General features: G+C 36.5%; 1 protein-coding gene across 4 annotated transcripts in view; it reads right to left on the bottom strand.

Moving 5' to 3' along the window:
* The window catches only part of Polh (DNA polymerase eta), a 33,634-nt gene that overhangs the window by 3,613 nt on the left and 4,333 nt on the right, over positions 1 to 25,688 (bottom strand). For 2 of the 4 annotated variants that reach the window (XM_046426208.2, XM_046426209.2), the window contains exons 2-10: positions 25,316 to 25,458; positions 24,672 to 24,806; positions 21,605 to 21,822; positions 14,276 to 14,445; positions 12,414 to 12,517; positions 10,461 to 10,580; positions 9,767 to 9,890; positions 8,951 to 9,016; positions 1,961 to 2,130 (exon numbers count right to left, since the gene is read on the bottom strand). In XM_046426208.2, coding sequence (XP_046282164.1) covers positions 1,961 to 2,130; positions 8,951 to 9,016; positions 9,767 to 9,890; positions 10,461 to 10,580; positions 12,414 to 12,517; positions 14,276 to 14,445; positions 21,605 to 21,822; positions 24,672 to 24,806; positions 25,316 to 25,452 — 1,244 coding nt within the window. In that variant the 5' untranslated portion in view covers positions 25,453 to 25,458. Of the gene's footprint in view, positions 1 to 1,960; positions 2,131 to 8,950; positions 9,017 to 9,766; positions 9,891 to 10,460; positions 10,581 to 12,413; positions 12,518 to 14,275; positions 14,446 to 21,604; positions 21,823 to 24,671; positions 24,807 to 25,315; positions 25,459 to 25,688 lie in introns of those variants that run through there. The other 2 variants (XM_046426210.2, XM_046426211.2) reach the window with 2 other exon arrangements.

Raw genomic sequence — 25,688 nt, forward strand, 5'->3', positions numbered from 1 at the left:
AGACAGGATCTCACCAAGTTTCTTAAGGCCTTGTTAAATCTTTGAAGCCAGCTTTGAATTAGTGATCCCCCTGCCTCAGGCTCCCTAGCTACGTGCCACTATATCCAGCATCCACGGTCCTTTTTAAAAACTTTTTTTTTTTTAAGTTGTTGATGGACCTTTATTTTATTTATTTGTATGTGGTGCCGAGAATCGAACCCAGTGCCTCATGCATGCCAGGTAAGTGCACTACCACTGAGGCACAACCCCAGCCCAAAATTAGATTTTTTTAAAAAATATTTATTTTTTAGTTGTAGTTGGACACAATATCTTTTTTTTTTTTTTTTTTTAATGTGGTGCTGAGGATCGAACCCAGGACCTCGCACATGCTAGGCGAGCGCTCTACTGCTGAGCCACCATCCCAGCCCCTAAAAATTAAATTTTGAGGCAGGTTCTTACTAAATTGCTGAGGCAATTACAACTCAACTTGTAATCCTCCTGCCTCAGCCTCCCAAGTCACTGGGATTAAAAGCATGCCCATTCTTCTATTTTTAAATTAATATATATATATTTTTAGTTATTTATATGCAGTGCTAAGAATTGAACCCAGGGCCTCACACATGCTAGGCAAGCACTCTACCACTGAGCCACAACCCCAGCCCCTAAATAGTGCATTTCTTAACCCAGACAGACTTTCCAGAATGAAATTCTACAACTGCTTTTGGTTACCAATCCCAGTCTCAAACATTTCAGGAAATTCCTGTTATAAAGTTCTTCATTATATCTAATTACCTTAATAAAATTTTCATGAGCTGTATTTCAGAACATGAGGCACAGTTGTATGTACAGATTCGCTCCTCAATGAAGCAAAGAATAAATGTTATTTTAAAGTTATTATGATGAAATCTCACTATCTTCAGATTTCATACTTTGGGACCATCTCAGATAATGTTGATGCCTCCCTGTTCAATAATTTTCACATTATTGGTGAGGAGTATGTTATGGTTTGTCAACTTTCAAATAAGGTTTCATATGAAAGTAGTACAACAATTATCATTTGGTTCTGTGTAACTGTTCAATTCTTCCTCTAAAAAACCCCAATTTTAGAGACCCCTCCAACAAATTATAGATCTGTACATACAATAGCAGTGCCAATATATTTAGATAACTTAATGATAAACGTTATTTTTTTATAATCTTAGTGTACATCTGTAAGTAAATTTAACTGTATTTAATAGGCTATATTTAATAAGGATTCCAATCCTGAAAATTATCATCTATTTGGCTATACTTAATGACCAAAGGAAGTTTATTATGAATATGACCTTTGATATAACACCAGTGGAGCTTGCAGCTAAACTGATAATCAATAAACCAAAGTCACTTTCTTAAATACAAAAGCTGTTTTTAAGATGGAACAGTCAGGGCTGGGGATGTGGCTCAAGTGGTAGCATGCTCCTGGCATGCGTGAGGCACTGGGTTCGATCCTTAGCACCACATAAAAATAAAATAAAGATATTGTGTCCACCTAAAACTAAAAAATAAATATTAAAAAAAAATGGAACAATTAAGCAGCCGGGTGCAGTGCCACGTGCCTGTAATCCCAGTGACTCAAGAAGCTGAGGCAGAAGGATCACGAGTTCAAAGCCAGCCTCAGCAAAAGCAAGGTGCTGTGCAACTCAGTGAGACCCTGTCTCTAAATAAAATACAAAATAGGGCTGAGGAGGTGGTTCAGTGGTCAAGTGCCCCTGAGTTCAATCCCCAGTACCCCCCGCCCCCCAAAAAAAGATGGGACAACCAAGCACTTGAGAGAGAAGTTCTCAAGTATATTCTAATATGTGTTGCCAATCTGAGTCATAAGGAGACTACCTCAGATGAAAGAGTTTGGATGCCCACTAATTTTAGAGCCAAAACAGAATAAGTGGATAAGTCTCTTTCTCAGAAGAGACTTAGGGAAAAAAAAAAAAAAAACACAACTCACCACTCAGTTTGGATTCCGGAAGTATTACAGTTTCTGATGACAGCAAAAGCATCGTGGCTCATCTTGTGAGCATCATAGTGGGTAAGGGCACAGCAACGGCGCAGGCTGCTGAGACGTTTGTCTCCTTGTACACGAATGCTTACAATCAACTGTGTGGCCACCCTGTCATTCTGTGGGTAGAAAAGATTTGGGACTAGAAATAAAGTTATCAAGAGCGCCTGGATTCTGTATACTGAATGAACTACATGGGAGGAATTAAAAGAACCAGGGTAAAAGACTGGTTTAGAAACAAAGTTTCAATTAAGTCAAGAATAAACTGTCACTAAGCAAAAAATGAGGCTCTTTTATTCCATTTTGTATATTAGAGTTCCTATTTTGCACGTTTGGTACTATGAGAGATGCAAAGACAATCCCTGTTTTCATATATTGTATTAATAGTATAGAATTTATACATTAGAATCACGTTTTCTGAATAAAAATCCAATCACATGGTTGGGTTGTCTCAGCACCACATAAAAACAAATAAAGGTATTGTGTCCATTTACAACTAAAAAAATTTTTTTAAATCCAATTATATGATTCCACACACAAAAAAAGTTTGTGCTATTTCTGGATGTAAGAAGTAATCAGACAAGACATAATTTGGGTGATGGGATATTAAAATATCTAGGATATTTTGACAAGTAATGGGAATAGGACAGAAAAAATGAAAATGGAACTCTCTTGATTTTTTTTCAGGTGAATAAACAAGATTATAACAAAATACTACAGTATTACATTCTATTTCTGAAAAAGAGTTTAGGAAAGTAATTGTCTGAAAGTCAGGATGTCACGAATGAGTAATGGTTCTAGTTTCCAATCAAGTCCTTTGTCTTTTTTCTGCCCTGTTGCTTTTATGCTGAAAGCAGCTGAAACTTCCACTGGTACCTCGACACAGAATGGTAAAACCTCTAAAGAGCAAGGCCATTTACTACTTTTCAGTTAAGTCTAAACATCTGAATACTGTTGATGTTCATCAAACCAAAATAAAGGTCAAGACATGGAAATATAAGAAAGTGAAAAGGATCCCAGCAAAAATCAAAAGATGAGCTGGACATGGGGCATGCCTGTAATCCCAGTGGTTTGGGAGGCTGAGGCAGAAAGATCGATAAATCAAGGCCAGCCTCAACTATTTAGTGAAGCCCTAAGCAACTTAGTAAGACCCTGTTTCAAAAAATAAAAAGGGCTGGGGATGTGACTCAGTGGTCAGGCACCCATGGATTCAATCCCTGGTACAAAAAAAAATATGCTAGTGAGAAGAAATGTTCCTGTGGCAGGGTGAAAATACATTTATGAGATTTGTATATCTTGAGAGAATATAAATTGGCAATTACAAATAAACCCTTGTTGATGAAAAAGATAAAACTATAATTGAGTGCCTATTATTATATCTAGGCAATACCAGGAGATGCAAGAGAGAACAAATAAAGTCCAGAACCTCATGGATTTTACATTGTAATAGGGGCTGCGTACAAGAAACAAGAAGCAGGGTTGGGGTTGTGGCTCAGTGGTAGAGTGCTCGCCTAGCATGCATAAGGCACCGGATTTGATCCTCAGCACCATATAAATGTAAAATAAAGAAATTGTATCCACTTAAGCTTAAGAATATTAAAAATAAAGAAGGCAAGTAATAAAAATTACTAGAGAGCTGAGCATGATGGAATTCAAATCCCAGCTACTTGGGATTATAGGTGTTAGCCAAAGCAGGAGGATTCCAAGTTGGAGGCCAGCTTCAGCAGCTTTGTAAGACCCTAGTCAAAAAAATAAAAAAGGCTGGGGATGTAGGCTCAGTGGTAGAGAGCTTGCCTAGCATGCATGAATTCCCCAGTACCATTAAAATAATAATAATAAAAAAGCCAGCTTCTCAAAAATTTAAAAGGAATGTGTTCAATCCCTGATGTGTACACACACACAGCCATAGCAACTTAGCAAGACCCTGTCTTAAAAAGGACTGGGTTCAATCCTTGGTACACACACGCACACAAATCAATATGAGCAAAGAAAGATTCTCTGAGGCAAAGGAACAGGAAATGCAAAGGTGTTACAGTGAGATCTTACCTGGTGTATTAGATAAAAGGGAAGAAAGCCAGTGAAGTAGACACTACAGCAGAATAAATGAGAAGAAAGGTGAGAGACAAGAGACTAGATCATCATATTTATAGATTAAAAAAAAAAAGATTCTAGCCAGGCATGGTGGTACATGCTTGTAATCCCAATTTACTTGGGAGGCTGAGGCAATAGGATTGCAAGTTCAAGGTCAGCCTAGGCAATTTAGTGAGACTCTGTCTCAAAATAAAAAATCAAAAGGGCTGGGTAAGTAGTGGTAGAGTGCTTGCTTAGCATGTGAAAGGCCCTGTGTTTGACTCCTTGGGCAAAATAAATAAATAAATAAATCCTTAACAGAGCTTAGATGGCAAAGGAAGCCACTGGAATATTTTAAACAGTGGAGGTTCAGGATCTTCTATGTCTTGAGTTATTTTCAGGAACCTTCCCACCCCCACTCCTCCACAATGGATAGAAATCGGGAAGAAAAGCCCCAGAGGATTATAGAGAGATGAGTACTGAGTGACACCTAGTGGGAAAAGTTGCATAGGCCCAATAACAGCTGGGATCAAATTCCTCTTTACATTACCTACCAAAGATGTAAGAATGTAGGTAGGTAATGTAATGGTCAAGAATAGTCGAAAACTACTTGTTTGCTCTTTTGTAGCTGTAATTGGTCATGAATGTTATTTTGGTAGGTAATGTAAAGAGGAATTTGATCTCAGTTGTTATATGTAACTTTGAAAACATTATGTTAAAGATTTAAAGGGCTGAGTCTGTAGCTCAGTGGAACAGTTCTTGCCTAGCATGCATGAGGAACTGGGTTCGATCCTTAGCACCACATTAAAAAAAAAAATACAATAAAGGCATGCTGTCTATCTACAACTACAAAAAAATAATAATAATAATAATAAAAAGATTTCAAGCCAGTCCAGACCAGGCACAATGGCGCATGCTGTAATGCCAACAGTTCAGGAGTTGGAGGCAGGAGGATCTTGAGTTCAAAGCCAGCTTTAGCAACAGCAAGGCACTAAGCAACTCAATGAGACCCTGCCTCTAAATAAATTACAAAATAGGGCTGGGGATGTGGTATGCCCCCCCCCCCAAAAAAAATAATTACAAGCCAGTCCAAAAGAAATTAAAGGGGTACAAATAGGAAAAGAAGAGCTCAAACATCTCTGTTTGCTGATGACATGATCCTATATTTGGAATACTCAAAAAACTCCACCAGAAAACTTACAGAACTCATAAATGAATTCCGCTAAGTTGCAGGATAAAAAAATTTTTTTGGTGTTGGGTGAGTTACCAGGGATTGAACTCGGGGAGACTTGACCACTGAGCGATATCCCCAGCCCTTTTTGTATTTTATTTAGAGACAGGGTCTCACTGAATTGCTTAGTGTCTTGCTTTTTGCTAAGACTGGCTTTGAACTCACAATCCTCCTATCTCAGCTTCCCAAGCTGCTGGAATTACAGGTGTGCACTACCATGCCTGGCAGGAAACAAAATTAACACCCATAAATCAATTGCATGTTCCTATACGCCAATGATGAATCAGCTTAAAAAGAAATTAGGAAAACTATCCCATTTATAATAGCCTCAAAAAAAAAAAAATACCACTTGGGAATCAATCTAACAAAAGAGGTGAAAGACCTACAATGAAAACTATAGAACAGGGGCTAGGGTAGTGGCTCAGTGGTAGAGTGCTTGCCTAGCACAGGTAAGGCACTGAGTTCGATCCTCAGCACCACATAAAATTAAATAAATAAAAATAAAGGCATTGTGTCCACCTACAACTAAAAAACAAAAAACAAAACAAACAAAAAAAATTCTATAGAACACTAAAAGAAACCTGAAGAAGATGGGAAGATCTCCCAGGTTCATGGGTAGGCAAATTAATATGGTCAAAACAGCCATACTACCAAAAGTGATATACAGATTTAATGCAATTCCATTAAAATTCCGGTGATGTTCTTCATAGAAATACAAAAAGTAGGGCCGGGGTTGTGGCTCAGTGGTAAAGGGCTTGCCTAGCATGCATGAGGCACTGGGTTTGATCCCTGGCACCACATAAAAATAAACAAATAAAATAAAGGTATTGTGTCCACCTACAACTAAAAAAATATTTAAAAAAAAAAAAGAAATACAAAAAGTTGTCATGAAATCCATTTGGAAAAATAAGAGGCCAAGAATAGCCAAAGCAATCCTTAGAATAGTGAAGCAAGAGGCATCACAATACCAGATCTTATACTACACAGTTAGTTACAAAAACAGCATGTTATTGGCACCAAAACAGTCATGAAGACCAATGGTACAGAATAGAAGAACACAGAGATAAACCCACATAAATACAATTTTCTCATACTAGTCAAAGTCACCAAAAACATACATTGGAGAAAAGAGCCTTTTCGACAAATGGTGCAGGAAATCCATATGTAGAAAATGAAATTTAACCCATCTCTCACCTTGCACAAAACTCAAAATAGATCTAAGGCCTAGGTATTAGATTAGAAACACTGTACCTACTAGAAGAAAATGTAGGCCCAACATTCCAACATGACTTCTAAGACTCCTAAAGCACAAGGAATAAAATAAAAAATCCAATAAATGGGATAGTATCAAATCAAAGATTCTTCACAGCAAAGGAAACAATCAAGAGTGAAGAGAGAGCCTGGAGAATGAGAGAAAAATCTTTGCCACCAATACCTCAGATAGGACATTAATTTCCAGGATATATAAAGAATCAAGGGCTGGGGCTATAGCTCAGTGGTAGAGTGCTTTCCTAGCATGCATGAGGCGCTGGGTTCAATCCTCAGCACCACATGTAAATAAACAAAATAAAGGCATTCTGTCCATCTACAACTACAACTACAAAAGAGAATTTAAAAAATATTAAAAAAAAGAACTCAAAAAGCTTAATACCAAAAACAATAAATAACGCAATCAATAAATGGTCAAAGGAATTAAACAGACACTTCTCAAAAAGAAGCCATCAACAAATATATGAAAAACTGTTCAATATCTCTAGCAAGTAGAGAAATGCAAATTAAAACTACATTGAGATTTCATCTCACTCCAACTAGAATGGCAATTATCAAGAATACAAGTAACAATAAATGTTGGCAAGGATGAGGGGAAATGAGTACACTCATACATTGTTGGTGGGACTGCAAATTAATGCAATCACTTTGGAAAGCAGTATGGAAATTCCTCAAAAAACTCGGAATAGGGGATGGGGTTGTGGCTTAGTGGTAGAGTGCTTGCCTAGCATGTGTGAGGCACTGGGTTCGATCCCCTGCACCATGTAAAAAAATAAACAAAATACAGGTATTGTGTCCATCCACAACTAAAAAAAAAAAACTAGGAATGGAACCTCCATTTGACCCACTTATCCCACTCCTCAGTATATACCCAAAGGAGTTAAAATTAGCATACTACAATGATGCAGCCACATCAATGTTTATAGCAGCATAATTCATAACAACTAAGCTATGAAACCAACCTAGATGCCCATCAACAGATAAATGGATAAAGATATTGTGGTATATATATACAAAGGAATATTACTCAGCGATAAAGAAGAATGACTATGACACTTTGCTGGTAATTGGTTGGATCTGGAGACTACCTGCTAAATGAAATAAACCAATCTCCCAAAAAAATAAAGGTCGAGTGTCCTCTTTGATATGTGGGTACTAACCCAGGGAAGCAGGAAAATAGAAATTCAGTGGATTAAACAAAGGAGAATGAAGAAAAGGGAGGGAGATAGGAATAGAAAAGACAGTGGAATGAATCTTACATAACTTTCCTATGTACGTATATGAATATACCACAATGAATCTCACCATCATGTACATCCACAAGACTGGGATCCTAATTAGAATAAGGTATAGTCCATGCTTGTATAAATATATCAAAATAGATTCTATTGTCATGTATAACTAAAAAGAACCAATTAAAAACAAAAGATTTCAAGCCAGTCACAAAAGAATCATATGTATTGTATGATTCCATTTATATGAAGTTTCCAGAATATTAAATCCATAAAAACAAAATGCAGACTAGTGGTTACCTAGGGCTGACATTAGGTAGGGGAAAAATGAAAAATGACTATTAATAAATACAGGAATTCTTTCTGGGTAATGACAATTCTATAATCAATTGTGGAATAGCTGTACAACTCTGGAATATACTAAAACCACTGAACTATACACTTGAAGTGGCTGGATTTTACAGCACATAAAGTATATCAATAGAGCTGTTTAAAAGGAGCAAAGAGCCGGGCATGGTGACACATGCCTATAATCCCAGCAACTCAGAAATCTGAGGAAAGTTCAAAGGCAGCCTCAGCAATTTAGCAAGGCCCTAAGCAACTGAGCATGGCCCTGTCTCAAAATAAAAATGGCTGGGGATGTGGCTCAGTGGTTAAGTATCCCTGGGTCCATTCCTCAATACAATACAATACATACATACATACATATATACAAAGAAAGAAAGAAAGAAAGAAATTGTTTGATGGCTAATGTGTGACTTATATTCTGGGTTTAAACTGCACTACTCCCAAGTCCAATAACTTATGGTTCAATCTCTCAGAGTCCTGCTCAATGACTATGCACTCTGAAGAAAGTCCATTCTATATTCAGGGTTTCAGAAGTTTGATAAGAAAATTTAAAAAAATCGAGGCAAATGATAATGAGAGAGACCAGGGTAGAGTTAGGTCTTACGTTCACAGAACTAGGCTTTTCAAGATCAAGTTGAGTTTTATGGGCCTATGTTAAGAGAAGGTAAAAGATTTCTTAAAATTTTCTAGGCTGATATTTTTTTCTAACTTTGTTCCTATTCCAAAAGGTAAGGAGAAGCTGATTTAAATCCCAAAGCCTACTCCAGGAATAAAGAAAGAAAATCTTACATCATTTCGGTCTTTGGTCAGTCTTTCTTCAAGTTCTTGGGCTAACTGCAAAAGCCACCATTGTACCTAGAAAAGTATTAAAACTTTAATCCTTCATTTAAATACTCAAGGAAGTTGGGGTAAAGCACTTGCCTAGCATGCACAAGGCCCTGGATTCAATCTTCAGCACTGCAAAAATTGAATATTCCAGGTCCATTATAGAACTAGACAGTGGATTTGTTCAGGTTTTTTTTTTTTTTTAATTAATTTATTTTTTTTTTAGTTGTAGACAATACCCTTACTTATTTATGTTTTTGTAGTGCTGAGAATCGAACCCAGGGCCTTGCACGTGCTAGGCAAGCGCTCTACAGCTGAGCCACAATCCCAGCCAGGATTTGTTCAGTTTTAACCCAAATGGAATTGTATACCAATGCCTCCCCCATAAGCAGATTATAGAAATCTTCTCAGTATTCTAAGTTCAAGATTTTCATTTTCTTTTCCTGCTGGCATGGTATCTTAATGAATTTCATGTATGTCCAAGCATTGAAAAAAAGACCTACTTGAGGCACAATATCCTAGGTTTTTCAAGTTTCCATCTACCAAAAAATGAGAAACTCTATTTAATTTGGTCAGTTCCATTTTATTTTTTTTTTAGATGGAAGAAATGGAAACAAGTAATAAATCCCAAGTTAAACTAATATCAAAATAAAACACAAGCTTCCTTTTTCCTTCAGACTTTATAAAGTTCCCATTTAACTGGCTAAAGATTACATAGCAAATAAAATCTACCCACTACCTCTTAAAAGAGGCAATTTTCTATCAAGAATGCCTGCTTACCTGTTCCCGAGTAGCCAGAGCTGTTTTTCCTGGGAAATTCTTGCTACAGCCAATGGTTTTGGGTAGTTGCCTGGGCTTAACTGGATCATGATCAATTCCTCGGCACATGGCATAGAGCCAAGACCTAATAAAACCAATAAAAACATTTAAGATGATAATAAATTATTATTCTTATTAAATCTAAACACCTATATTACCTTTTTATCCTTTTCATAAAAAAAGGAAAAATGTCCAAAATTTAAGTGTACTTGACCTCTCTGAGAGAACTCCAGCTCTCTCAAATTAAGCCCACTGCAATATATGGAGAAGGAGAGCCTCACCTAATTTTTTTGGGGGGTGGGGGAGTACTGGGGATTTAACCCAGGAATGCTTAACCATAGAGCCACATCCCCAGTCCTTTTTACTTTTTTAAAATTTTGAGACAGGGTCTCGCTAAATTGCTTAGGGCTCACTAAATTGTTGAGGCTGGCCTGGAACTTGTAATCTTCCTGCCTCAGCCTCCCAAGCCCCTGGGATTACAGGCGTGCATCACCACACCTGGCCTCATATAGTATTTTAAAGCAAAAATAATCAACTAGTGAAACTGCCTCAAGGAATAAATGTTGAACTAAAGATAGATATAGATTTTACTAAGTGGTTCTATATTTGAACTTAGCATTTCCATAAAGATTAAAAAATATTATGAATCACTTACCCATTCTTCTCTCCAAAATGACTCTGGAGCTGGGATTGAGTGAACTGGGTCAGTTCACCCATGTGTTCTACCCCTAGAATTTCAATGACAGAGGCTCCTAGCTTTCCTCCAAGACTTCGGCTGACAACGAGGGAAAAAAAGAATTTACAGATCAGATCATAAATATCTAGTTAACAGCAAACATAAGAACTCTGATACTGTAAATAGCTCTTCAAAAAGTTCAGAGAAGCTAGGCACCATGGCTCATGCCTTTAATCACAGTGACTCAGGAGGCTGAGGCAGGAGGATCACAAGTTTGCAGCCAGCCTCAGAAACTTAGTGAGAACTTGTCTCAAACAAAAACAAAAACAAATAACTCAGAGAAAATGAGAGCACATATTAATCCTATATACTCTTTTTAAAACATTTTTTGGGGGGTATTGGGGATTAAACTTAGGGGTTTAATCACTGAGCCATATCTCTAGCCCTAGTCCTATACTCTCTTAGTTTTCTAGCATCAGACTAGATGACTCTGAGAATTCAGATACTCTTCCAGGTTCAGATCTAGGGGGAAGATTAATAAGAGCATAAGCAAAAGAGTAGTTATTGATTAGGCAATAAGCCAATTATATATAAAAATTTCAGCTGTCCAAGATCTACTGTCCTAAAAAAAAAAAAAAAATCTACTGCCCTACTTGAGGCTTAAAATTACAAACCCAATCTCTAGTTCCTTTTATTTGATGTGCACCACCATGCCCATATAAAACCATTTTATACTTAAGAATACAGTCAAAATTCTTCATCCTGGCCTTTGAAGTACTCTATAATCTGTCTTAACCTAATTTTTGAGTCTGTTTCCATTACCTGTGTTCATCAATATTAACTAGTTCACATCTTAGTTCACTGAAAATATCTTCCACTTTCTCCCCTCCTTGTGCTCAAATATTCTCCAAATCAGTGCTGTTTTATTTACTATTCTTGGCTGACTCTCCATATTTGCCAACCTGAAAGCAAAATTGCATGCCCTGTTCTTAAATCCTTCTGATTACTTTCTTTTTTGTGTGTGCTCTTCAACAATATTATAAGCCCTTGTCAATAACATATAATTGGTACACACAACTTGGTTATTCTTTTGAATTGTCTTCTTTCATAACTAGTTGGGGGGCAATTCAATAGCTCTGAACACCTTTATTTGATATTAGAGGAGAGAAAACAAGCAAAATTTTTTTTTTGGAACATAGAAATAGACTTGAATAAAAAAAAAATCTAGAAGGAAGTTAAAAATATAGCTAAAATTCAGTTCATCTTTTTTAAAAATAGGACTATCACAGATCATCCAGAATTGAAAATTCATTAAGAAAAAAGTTTCAGAGCCAGGCATGGTGGCACACACCTATAATTCTAGCTACTTGGGAGGCTGAGGCAAAAGAGAATTATAAGTTCAAGGCCAGCCTCAGGTGTCTAAAAATAAAAATTAGAAAAGGGACTGGTAGGGCTGGGGATATAGCTCAGTTGGTAGAGTGCTTGCCTAGCATGCACAAGACCCTGGGTTCAATCCCCATCACCACACAAAAAAAAAAAAAATAGCTCAGTGATACGGCACCCTGGATTTAATCCCCAGTAAAAACAAAAATAAAAGAAAAAGTCTTGGCTGGGGATGTGGCTCAAGCGGTAGCGCGCTCGCCTGGCATGTGCGGGGCGCTAGGTTCGATCCTCAGCACCACATAAAAATAAAATAAAGATGTTATGTCCACCAAAAACTAAAAAATAAATATTAAAAAATTCTCTCTCTCTCTCTTAAAAAAAAAAGAAGTCTCACTATGCTTCAACATTTTAATTGTTTGTGTTGTCTTCCTTCTAATAGCCTGGTACCTATTTTCCCTGCTCAGATACTTTATAGGACTAAAAAATTACAACCAGAGAGCATCTTCACTTGAGTATGTGTGAAATTTAAGGTGTTCCCTAAATACTTACATTTTGCGAATAGGCATTTGGTTGAAGAGCTGTGGGACGGATCCATGTGAGACCACCGTCTGGCGGTTGGGCTTGTTTAGTCCACAGGCCAGTTTTGCCAGGACCTGGAAACATGGAAATCAGGACTGTCAACTCACCTGTGCAGAGTTGGTGGAAATTAAGATACACACATAGAGGCAGTACAGGGGCTGTAAACTAATGATTCCACATTAAGAACAAAATAAAACAAGAAACTCAAGAAATCTCTAAAACTTCATGTTCTACAACATCCTCAGTGAAAAACATGAACCATTATTAACTTCATTATTCTTCCTATATCTCTTCCATTCTCAGTTTTCCCCTAGTCATTTTTCCGCCTCCATCTATTCTTTGAGATCTTCCCACTTTGTGGGGAGGGGTGTGGGAAGGGTTTTAATGGAGATAGATCCCAGGGGTGTTTTACCACTGAGGTACATCCCCAGCCCTTTTTATTTTTTGAGACAAGGTTTTGTAATTTGCTAAGGCTGGCCTCAAACTTGTGATCCTCCTGTCTCAGCCTCATGAGTCATTGGGATTATAGGCAAGCACCACCACATTTGAAAAGTGGTGCTTTAAGAGGTTTAAAACCCAGGGAAGCTACAGAAGAAGCTCAAGTAAGATAGACATATTTCTCAGTGTATCCTTATGAAAATACTAAAATAAAATGTTTTACCCTACCTAATGGTTTTGGTTCCTAAATTTAATACAGATTACCATAATTTAGTATCTGTGATAGAGATTGGGCTCAAATTTATCCTCTAAGAGCAAAAACACTTAAAAATGAAAAAATTTACATTTAAATCCTTGAGAACTCTTCAAATAGTAACACAGTTCAGTGGTATCCTTATGCAAATTATAATTTATATAAAATCATTCTTTAACTGCATTACAGAAATTATTTAGGAACTTCTATTAGGCAACATTTAGTCTGGTTTAAATTACATTGAAAATACTGCCCCCCACACATACCTCCATCTAACCAGAAAAACAAAAAATAATTCTGGGCAGTTTAACAACTATCCTCCCATTAGAGGTTGGGGAGAGAGCAGCAACCAGGGATATCAACCACTGCTCAACTATTGAGTCTTGGTCAGAAGGGTATGAAAGTCTATGCTCTCACTATACTTTACTCATAGTTCATCAGAAAATTAGTTATTCGGCCCCTGGATTATTGAGAATTGCCTGTGTTCCCTAAATTAAAATAGTGGTCCAAATTAATAAAATTTTACTATTGGATTTATCTTATCATTCCTATTATAAAAGGAGGGATAGGCAAAAGCATAACATTCCCAAGCAACTCCCCCAAGAAAATGAGATAATAGAAAAATGTTTGACAAGTGAAAAATAAAATAGGTTAATACATAAAAGTTCAAGACTAGCCTCCTCCCTTCCAAAGATAGCTCAGTCATTAAGAAACCACTTTAGAAATAATTATATAAGTAAGCATTTTTCTATAATTTTTTACCCTGCTTTAATTAAACATAAATGCAATGTAAATTACCATTAAAATATACTTAATATACTTTGATTTGGGTCTCAAAAAGAATTTTACATAAAAACTCATTCCAAAGTATATGGGTAAGAATTTAAATATCCCACTCATATCTATCCTGGCTGTATTCAACTGAAGATATTGAGCTCAGGCAGCTGAGGCAGGAGGATCTCAAGTTTGAGGCCAGCCTCAACAACATAAGCAAGGCCCTAAGTAATTTAGTGAGACCCTGTCCTAAAAAACAAAAAATAAGAAGGGTTAGGGATATAACTCACTCAGTGGTAAAGGACTTCTGGGTTTAATCCCCAGTACCAAATAAATAGTTTTTCTTTGAAATCTGATTCACTTTCACCTTATTGTGTGAAATTCCAGCTGAGCACTGAAAACCAGTTTGCATTTCTATGGCTGCTCTCATTTCCTCCACAATCACTGCCCCCACAGTGAGCTGTAGGTCTGGAGATGTGGTGTCATCAATCTGAAGAGAATCCAGCCACTGAAGTAAGCCTTGTTTTCGTATTTCCTCTGGGGGGAAAAAAATGAAGTCACTTTTAGATATTTTGTTTTTATGTGTGTATGATACTATTGAACCCAGGGCTTTTGCATGCAAGGCAAGCACTCTACAAACTGAGTCCCCACCCCTCCCCTTTTTATTTTTTTGAGAATGTTGCCACATTGTCAAGGCTAGCCTCTAACTTGCAATCCTCTTGCCTTAGCCTCTTGCATAGCTGGGATTACAGGAATATGCCACAGTTCCCAGCCTACATTTAGACAATTAAAAAATAATAAAAAATGCTATTTTCAGTCATGGGCAATTATAACATTCAGTCAATAGACTATACACATACCATATATCCTATATACAATCTAGGTTTTGTTGTTGTTAGGAACTTGGAATTGAACCCAGAAGCATGCTTTGTCACTGAGCTATATCCCCAGCCCTTTCTATTTTTTATTTTGAGACAGAGCCTTGCTAAGTTGCTGAGGCAGGTCTCAAACTTACCATCTCCCTACCTCAGCCTCCAGAGTTGCTGGGATTACAGGTGTGTGCCACTGTGCTGAGCCCTCTTAATTTTTTTCAGACAGGGTCTAAGTTGTTGAGACTAGCCTCAAACTTGTGATCTTCCTGCTTCAGCCTCCTAAGTTGCTGGGATCATAGGTGTGCACTATTAAGCATGGCTACAATCTAGGTTTGTATAAGTACATCCTATGATGTTTAAACAACAATGATATCACTCAACCATGCATTTCTCTGAACATATCCACGTCCTGAAGCAATATGTAACTATTTTCAATTACAGTATTTCATGCAGAAATGCTTGGATTTCAGATAATTTATATATATGTAAGGTTTTCTTACGACATGTCAGCAAAGTGAAAGGAGTAGTCATTTGTAGGAGGCAGCCATTCTGAATGATTCGCATTCTCCTTCCCTGAGCCGAGAGGCTTTGACTGTCACTACATACTACATAGTGACATTGCCCAGGTCCCGGAGGTTGAGGATGCGTCTTCAGACGTAGGCGTGTCACCCCATAGATTGAGCTATGCTCACCTGTTCCTTTGTGATACTACCCCTTTGCCCTGTTTGAGATAGAATGTTCCATGGAAACGCCCTTAGTGTGTCCCCTTCTCTTGCTCTGCCTTTGGGTGTAGCCTTCCTAGATGTCAGTCAACCTGCTGACAGCAGACATCACGAAGCTAGACTCGACCTCCTGAAACCTGACCCCTGGCCTCATTTGAATGGCTTCTCCTCAATAAAAGAGTTCAGGTGCTGGCCCTCTCTCTTTCAGTGGGCCTTAAGGTCCGAGAAGCTGTAACAGGACCCCAGAGAAAAAGGTATCTCTGTCTCTTGTCTGATTATTTCGTACAGCCCAGTTCACTTGGAGTGACCCTGAATGTTTTAGTTGCGAAGAATGCGACAATCATTAATGGCTATCTTTCAACATGCTCATCTTCCTCATCTCTCTATATGTGAACATTTACTGCTGCAAGATACTTTTTTTTATATATTTTAATTTTTTAGTTGTAGATGGACACAATACCTTTATTTCATTTATTTATTTTTATGTGGTGCTGAGGACCAACCCAGTGTCTCGCACATGCTAGGCAAGTGCTCCACCACTAAGCTACAATCACAGCCCCTCTAAGATACTTTTTTTTCCTTTAAATGTGGTACTGGGGATCAAACACAGGGTTTTGTACATGCTAAGCTTGCACTCTTATCACTGGGCTATACTTCTAGCCCCTCCAAGTACTTTAAATATATTTTCTTGCCTTGTTCCTACCTTATTACTGCCTTCTTAAACCAGTAAGTCCATATTTAGTATGTCTCTAGTTCTTTCATGCCTGTGAATTATGAATAGTTGTAAATTGGATTGTAAGATATTTCCCATAATCAAGAATACTGAACTACATTCTCTTCTTTGTACACACATTTCCTTTTGGTAAACTCGTAACTGTCTTATGGTTCAACTTGCTTATGAGTACATGCATATCTTTCTATTGCAAACACGCATAAATTCTAATCCCTTATCTCTGCCTCCCTACAGAATAACTTCTTGAAATTTTTATTATACAGAACTTCAAACTAAACTAAAAGCAAACTTTTTTTTTTTTTTTTTTTTTGGCAGTGCTGGGAATTGAACCCAGGGCCTTGTGCGTGCAAGTCAAGCACACTACCAACTGAGCTATATTCCCAGCCCTAAAAGCAAACTTATCAGGTATAGTAGCACGTACTGTAATCCCAGGTATGTGGAAGGCTGAGGTAGGAAGATGAAAAGTTCAAGGCAAGCCTGGGCAGACCATGTCTCAAATAAAAATTTTTAAAGGGCTGGAGACATAACTTGTGAAGACCTGGATTCACACCCAAGTACACCCTCTCCCCCCACACACAAAAAAGAAAACCTAAAAATCTATATCTTCCACCTCAGAGATTCTTCCAACCAACCACCCATTTCTAATATAGGGTTAAAATACAAATATTGGCTCCTTTTTATTGTTTCCCATTATGAAGCCATCCAGGCCTACTTAAAAATCTCGTATATCCACTGCAACTCACACTATTTGATTCAGATTTCTTTTTTATATTTTCCTTGTTGGTATTATGGATTGAACCTGGGGCCTTTCATACACTTACCAGATCCTCTACCTTAATTTACACCCACAGCCACACCCCCTTTTAAAATTTTTTGAGACAGGGTCTGGCTAAGATACCCAGGCTGGCCTTGAATTTGATTCTCCTGCCTCAGCCTCCCAAGTAGTTGTGATTTCTCATATCTTAAAACATACAACCTCTGGAACATTCACTCATCATTGTAACTCCAAGAGCTTTTTCTACGGAAATCTGTACTGTTTCTTCAAGTAATAACAGATTTCCTTACAGTTCCCCCAACAAGTTCACTTGCCACAGATTTGTGCCTAGTTTCCTTTTGATTAATGTTCAACATTCAAAGGTTTTAATGAAAAGAGCTCTTCTGAATAAAAATTATATTACAAAATAGTAGTTCAAAACTATTACAGGGCTGGGGTTGTGGCTCAGCGGTAGAGCGCACACCTAGCATGTGCAAGGCCCTAGGTTCGATCCTCAGCACCACATAAAAATAAATAAAGGTTAAAAAAAGTAAAAAACAAACATACAAACTATGCTACAAATGAAGGGTATTGCGACTATAGCTATTATCAAAAGTACTACGCTGGGGCTGTGGCTCAGTGGTAGAGCACTTGCCTTGCATGTGAGAGGTACTGGATTCGATCCTTAGAGCCACATAAAAATAAATAAATATATTTACCAACTACAACTTAAAAAGATACAGACACCCCTGAAAAGCCTCCTGGTACAGAATTCTTTGCCCTGGGAAATCCAACTGAATTCTACTTGCATCATCTGACTAAATAAAATAAAATATTCCACTGTTATGCAAATTCTTAGATCTAGAATCTAAAATTATCATAGTCTAATGTACCACAAACTTTGAGTTTTTATTGTCCTAATTTTATTCTAGTCTAAGAAAACATTTTTAACTTTTATGTGTACTTTATTAAAGCACTTCATACAGAGTATTTCTCAAGTTTTTGTTAGATGAGGTAAATAAAGATGAACTTATTTTAAAAAATCACTTGCGGGGTGGGGGGCGCTGGGGTTGTGGCTCAGTGGTAGAGTGCTCGCCTAATGCACACGAGACCATGGGTTTGATCCTCAGCACCACATAAAAATAAATTAAAAGATAAAGGTATTGTGTCCAACTACAACTAAAAAATAAATATTTAAAAAAAAATCACTTAGAGGCTGGAGATATAGTTCAGTTGGTAGAGTATTTTGCCTTGCATGCACAAGGCCCTGGGTTCAATCCCTAGCACCACCAAAAAAAAAAAAAAAAATCATTTGGGGCTGGGGCTCAGTGGTAAAACACTTGCCTAGCACGTGTGAGGCACTGGGTTTGATGCTCAGCACCACATAAAGGTATTGTGTCCATCTACAACTAAAACAATAAATTATATGTGTATATATATATATATATATATATATATATATATATATATATATATATAATTTATCATGGGGCTGGGGTTGTGGCTCAGTGGTAAAGTGCTCGCCTAGCACATGTGAGACCCTGGGTTCAATCCTCAGCACCACATAAAAATAAATAAATAAAATAAAGGTATTATATGTCAAACTATAACTAAAAAAATAAATATTAAAAAAAAATCATTTATCAGCTGGGCATGGTGGCATATACCTGTAATTCCAGTGACTCGGAAGGCTGAGGCAGGAGGATTGCAAGTCCAAGGCCAGCCTCAGAAACTTAGTGAGGCCCTAAGCAACTTAGCAAAACCCTGTCTCAAAATAAAAAATAAAAAGGATTGGGGATGTGGCTCAGGGATTAAGCAACACTGGGTTCAATCCCCAGTACCAAAAAAAAAAAAAAAAAAAAAATCCAAAAACTTTTATCATTTCCTTACACATCAACAGCCAAGTAGAAAATATAATAGAAAAAATATAAAATTGCAATAGCAGTAAAAACTTTCAGTCATCTAGGAATATAACAAATGAATGCACAAGACATTTATAGAAGAGTTAAGCCTTAGTAAAGATATAATAGATATTCATAATAATAAAAGAATCTTGATCCCTACTCACACTATATGCACACCTAAATGTGAAAGTTAACACAATAAAGCATCTAAATAAACTGAAGAGTATCTTGAGATAGATAGTTGCTCAAGATATTCTTTGTGGCAACATAAATGCCTGGAGGACATTATGTTAAGTGAACTAAGTAGTTACAAAAAGACAAATATCACATGTTGTTAGTAATATGTAAATGCTAAAAAGAAGTGGAAAGATATTAAGAAGTAGAAAGCAGAATAGTGGTTACCAGAGACTCAGAAGAGTATAGAAGAAATGCATGGAGAAAGGACAGTTAATGGGTCCAGGATACAGTTGGTTGGAAAGAATAACTTCAACATTCTATAGCACAGTAACATAACTATATAATTGATTTTATATTTCAAAATAGCTAGCGAATGTTCCTGAAACAAAACTGATAAACGATTGAAGTAAAATATATGCCAATTATCCTGGCCTGATTATTATAAAATGTATAACTTTACTGAAATGTTATACTAGGGTTTGACCCCAGCACCATACAATATAAAAAAATAAATAAAAACTTATCTAAAAATGTAAATTCAATAAAGATGTTTTGAGGAGTTCAACTTGCGTATTTTAAAATTCATTCTGAACAATAGTGGCATAAATAGCTAAGTTAATTTTGAAAATCAAAGCAGAGAGAATTCTTATCAAATATTAAGACATACTATTAGACATCAGTAATAAAAATAAATATGTTCCTGGTGCAGCAGCATACAAGCTAATGAAATACTTCAGAATAAGGCTCAATCATATATAGAAAGTTAATAATGAATTGAGAAATAAATGTTGGAAAAACTTGCTTACTCTAAGAAGAATTAAGGAGTCTCCCATCTTAAAAAAGTTAAACTAAAAATAACTATAAGGCAAACAGAAGAAAAAGCAGAGAAAGTCTTTGTAAAATTCTGATAGAAATGATTTCTGAAATGAGATTCAAAATGCATAAATCATAACATGAAGAACTGACAGACTTAAAAATTTGTTTTAACAAAGTATAGCATAAATAAAATTAATACATGGATGACAAACTTGGTAGAGGATATGTGCAATGTAAAAAATGGGCAAGAGACTAATAACTAGGATATACAAGGACCTCTTGCAAATCGAAAACTAAATAAATGGCAGGAAATTCAATTAAAAAAAGCAAACAAATCACAAAATTAGCAACTCAATTGACTAACAAGTACATGAAGAGATGCTCAAAACTCAATTAGTAATCAGAGAAGTGTTTATTAAAGCAAAACAAAATACACAAAATAGCACTTTATAGTTACCACTTTAGCAAATATTTTTAAACATTACTGGTAACAATATGAAGGAAACAAAACAATATGAGTTATTGGGGACAATATGAGGGAAACAGGACTCTTGTAATGTGCCAAGGGGAATGTAAACTGTGACAGTGATGCTGGGCAGTATTCTGGCAGTACTTGGTGAAACTAGGTTTATGTGTATACCCTATGATTTCTTAGTCCACTCCTGCAAACATTCCCCAGAGAAACTTTTACATAGGTCTAAAGAGGGTAAGGACATTCATTATACTAACATTAGGGTCTCTGGAACAACCAATGAATTATCACTAGAGAGAGGGGTCTGTAAACATGGTGGATCCATACCATGGATTATGCTGCAGGTAAAAGCCACCAATTACCTATAAATATAGCCATATGAATAACGTTAATAAAATCACCACTGAAAGAAAAAAATTTTTTAAAATGAAATCTATAATAGTACAATATCATCTTGTAATTAAAAAGCACATACATAAAATGATACTGTATAATTTATTAAGGTATACACATATCTAAGATGTATCAAATACATCACTGGGGTGGGAACAGGGTAAACACTACAAAGGAGAAAAGTAGTAAAGTAAAACAAGAACAACATTGCACAGTCCACCACTGATGATAAAGTGATAGAAATTGATTAGAAGTTTGAATGGCTCAACTTCCTATACTTGGAGGTCTCTCCTAAAAGAGCTCACCTTGACTAGGTACGGTGGTGTACACCTATAATTCCAGCAATCTGAGAGGCTGAGGCAAGAGGATCCCAAGTTCAAAGTCAGCCTCAGCAACTTAGTGAGACCGTGTCTCAAAATAAAATAAAAAAGGGCTGGGTAGGTAGTTCAATGGTAAAGTACTCTTGGGTTCAATCCTCAGTAACAAGGAAGGGGCAAAACAAAACAAAAACTCACCCTGCTTACAAATGAAGAAACCAAGAAACTAAGTTATAATAATAAAAATTAACTTGAAGATGAAGGAAGTGCTCAGTCAGCCTTCTACCTTCTATTAGTAACACTAACCCATCCTAGTTGTATCTAAGGAAGTATTTATTTTCATGTAATTTTCCAGCGTCTCAACACGCATATACCTGGAAAGATAGGAGAATTTGTATATCCTTCCACACGAGTCCTTGTAATTCATTCAGGATATATTTGATTTCCTTTCAATCATTCCAAGAAGAATCAGCATGACCAAGCAAAGCAGGTTCCAAAGGCAGGAAGCAGAAGCAATAATGATGCTATGGAAGTACCTTTCTGAACAGTCTCTTTAGTTGTTGTAAGGCCTTGGGGCAAACCTTCAATGTAAGTGGTTGGCAACAAATCAGCTGAGATAGGATGACCTTGTAGCTTTTGTAGTTTCTCTTGTACAGCACTGGTCAGATCTACATAAGCTTCATCAATGCTAGCACGTTCAATCACAGCAAAACGAGACATTACCTCCATCACTTCAACACTGGCTTCCCGGTACCTAAAAAGTGTAAGGATCATATGTGTAGACAATAAATAGAGGTGGCCTGGAGACTGTCAGGGCCCATCCTCTCCCTCTCAAAATGAATATAATAAAGAGACAACTGGCTTAACAAAGAATAAACAGTAACCCAACTAAATGGGGTCAATGGCAGGCGCATGACAGAAGAAAAGAAAAAGAAGAACCATGGAGGTAAACATTTTTTTGTGCAAACCAAGATAGAAAGCACAAACTTAGGGCTGGGGTTGTGGCTCAGTGGTAAAGAACTTGCCTAGCATGTGTGAGGCACTAGGTTCAATCCTTAGCACCACATAAAAGTAAATAAATCAAATAAAGGTATTATGTCCATCTACAACTAAATATATATGTATATATGTATGTATATATATATATAAGCATGTACTTTACTTTTCTACATTACAAGGATCTCTCTAAAAAGGAAAAAAATGGCTCACAGTAGAAAATATTTTACTACAATCATCTATTTCTTTTATTATTTTCACATATTTCATGAAGTCTTTTGCTTCTAATTCTGTCTTCAAATAAGAGGTAACCTACAGGGAAAATTAAACTGAACATACTAGAGTAGCTGGTCCTTCTTAGGATAGCATTTCTAACTAAAAATTAAATAAACTAACATACAGACTTTTATTTCAGTCAATGCAGTTGCTCATCACTATACACACATTCTAATAAAATCACTTCTGCAAATACTAACATTCAAATTATCAAGTTGAAGGTAAGTGCCTTGAATCTGGTGATGCATCTGGGAGACAGACAACCTTCCAAAGGGGATACCAAATTCATCATATATCTTCTATTTAAACCATAAGCAGCTGGGTATAGTGGAACACACTTGTAATCCCAGCAACTCAAGAGGTTGAGGCTGGAGAATTGCAAGTTCAAGGCCAGCCTCAGAAACTCAGCAAGACCCTGTCTCTAAGAAAGGAGCAGGCACAGTGGTGAATGCCTGTAATCCCAGTAACTCAGGAGGCTGAGGCACAAAACATCTCAGTGAGACCTTGTCTCTAAGTAAAATACAAAATAAAGCTGGGGATGTGGTTCAGTGGTCAGTGTCCCTGAGTTCAATTCCCTGGTAACTACCCCACCACAAAAAAAGAAAGGACTGGGGAATATGGGGATATTGCTCAATGGTTCAATCCCCAGTACTAAAAGGAAAAAAAATATACATCATAAAGGCTGGGGGAATATAATTAAGCAGTAGAACACTCTTGGGTTTAATCTCCAGTACCACACAACAAATCAAAATATTTTTAAAATTTCAGTTGTTATTAACTCTCTGATCTGTACAGATCTTTCTCCTAAACTTTTAAATTGGCCATTTTTCATTACTTGATAAATTTCAAAAGTAAATGATCACATTTAAATTTGGTAGAATGTGGCTTTTCCAAATTACACTTTGAAGTCAACAATACATATTTCAAGGAAATTACACTTTGTACATCAGCATAAAATTCTATTCAATGTACTTTAATAGCTTTAGCTGAATTAATTCTGCTGTAGTGTTAAAGTACTACTCTTCAATCAAATCATTCTTCTTTTCAGGCAATAACTCTGATGTGAATGTGGTGGGGTTAGCAGGCGATTCTACCTTCAGACTTCTAATTCATAGGTGAATTCAGAATATGTCAGGTTCCAAGTCAGAGTATGATCCCTATCTATATCATGTTGTACAATAACTATAATATACTGCGAGAATGTGGTTACTAAAACTTGAAATAATAGATGTGAACCCTCAATCTTCTACTTATGTATGTGAACTTAAATTATTTAACTTCTCTAAACCTGATCCCTTACCTATCAACACAAAGTAATACTAGTGCCTACCTTATAAATGAAATTTAAAAGAGATTTCACCTATAAAGAACTTAACGCAGTGCCTGGAATATGAAAAATATTCAATATCTATTAGTTATTAAGATTATTATAATAGTTGGGGCTTGGGCCTAACCCTCATACACGTCCCTTGTTTAGGCTAAAGGTCTAAACTCTGGGAAAGATAGCTCAATTAAAAAACAAGATAGTGGGACTAGGGCTGTGGCTCAGTGGTACTGCATTTGCCTGGCATGTGTGAAGCACTGGGTTCGGGTCTCAGCACATGTAAATAAATAAAAGATCTATCAACAACTAAAATATGTGTATATATATATATATATATATATATATATATATCAACAACAAGATAGTAGTCTCCTTTCAGTTGGTTTTCTGGCAAGTAATAATCATAAAAAAAACTCAACAATTCTAGAAATTGCACTAAAATATCAAGTCTGACCCAGCCTTTCTTGGAAAAGCTATTAGGTTTATAGGCCTGCTAATCACTTCAAACACTTTGGACTTTTGGCCAATAATATAGGAATTGGTAGTAAGTTTTAATTATAATAACCAGTTTTTAAATAATTAAAGGAATGAAATGGGTATCAAAAGACAGCAACTATTTTAAGTAATAATGGTTCTGACCTATTAATAATATACAATATCAAAATCTATTTTCATTCAGAGACAAGATTCTAACCACAGGAAACTTTTTCAGATGTTATTTACACAAAACAAATTTAAACACAAGTTGGGTGCAGTGGCTCACATCCATAATCTCAGAGATTTGGAAACCTGAGGCAGAAAGATCACAAGTTTGAGGCCAGCCTAAAGAACTTAGGGAGACTCTGTCTCAAAAAATAAAAAGGGCTGGGGATATAGCTCATGGTACAGTGCCACTGGGTTCAATCTACAGTACAGGGTGCGGGGAGGGGGGACACACACCAGTTCTAACCATCCTGAAATATTATTTCCAATTTCTCTATGTCCCTTTAAACAACCTTTTTTCTTACTTGGTAAGGTTAGCTTTCCCACGGGACTCACGAACTTGTGCCAGTAGAAGATCTGGACATAACTTCTTAGCATCATCTGCCCACATGTTTCTAGTAACCCCAAATGCACGAGCTTCATAACTCACTGCAATTATTCTAAGGGTAAAAAAAAAAAAAAAAAAAAAAGAGGAAACAAAAAAAAAATTATATGATCACAAGCAAAAACAATGACACTTAACAGGAATACACTATGAATACATAAAATTAGAAGAAATGTTTTGATTACAGGTGCCACCACTCATTCACCAAACATAGCAGTTCAGAAACCTCAAAAATAAGACCTATCACAGCACTGTTATATGTCTATAGATTAAAAACCAGTAACAAGGGGCTGGGGCTGAGGCTGAGCAGTACATAAAAAATAATAAGTGAAATAAAGGTATTGTATCCAACTACAATTAAAAAAATAAATATTTTTAAAAAAATAGTTAACAAGGGGCTGGGGTTGTGGCTCAGTGGTTGAGCGCTCACCTAGCATGTACAAGATGCTGGGTTCGATCCTCAGCACCACATAAAAATAAACAAATAAAATAATTGTATTGTGTCCAACTACAACTAAAAAAAAATTAAAAAAAGAAAAAGAAAAAAGTAACAATGATACATACCCACCACCTTTCCATGATTTGTACTGTACGACTGCACAGGGTTTATTCCTTAAATGAGGATTTTGTCGCTGCTCCACTTGAACAAAAAAACAGTCCATGTCCACCAGAGCAACCACTCGATCCTGTCCTGTAGTCATTTTTTTCTGTAAGACAACGATTTATGAACAGAAAGATGTCTAAAATGTCAGGGCAAACTATATTTCCATTCCTTTATTGGTAAGTTACCATCCATCTACCTACATGTTTAGTATCATCTGCCCATGTTTCTAGTGACCCCAAATGCATAAGCTTCATAAGTCACTACAGTTATTCTAAGAAAAAAAAACAGGGAAAACTATTTCATGATCACAAGCAAGAATGATTAAAAATTTAA

The sequence above is a fragment of the Marmota monax genome, unplaced genomic scaffold, assembly GCF_021218885.2.
Source record: "Marmota monax isolate L192 unplaced genomic scaffold, Marmota_monax_Labrador192_F-V1.1 WCK01_AAM20220418_F8-fsc00187, whole genome shotgun sequence".
NCBI lineage: Eukaryota > Metazoa > Chordata > Mammalia > Rodentia > Sciuridae > Marmota > Marmota monax.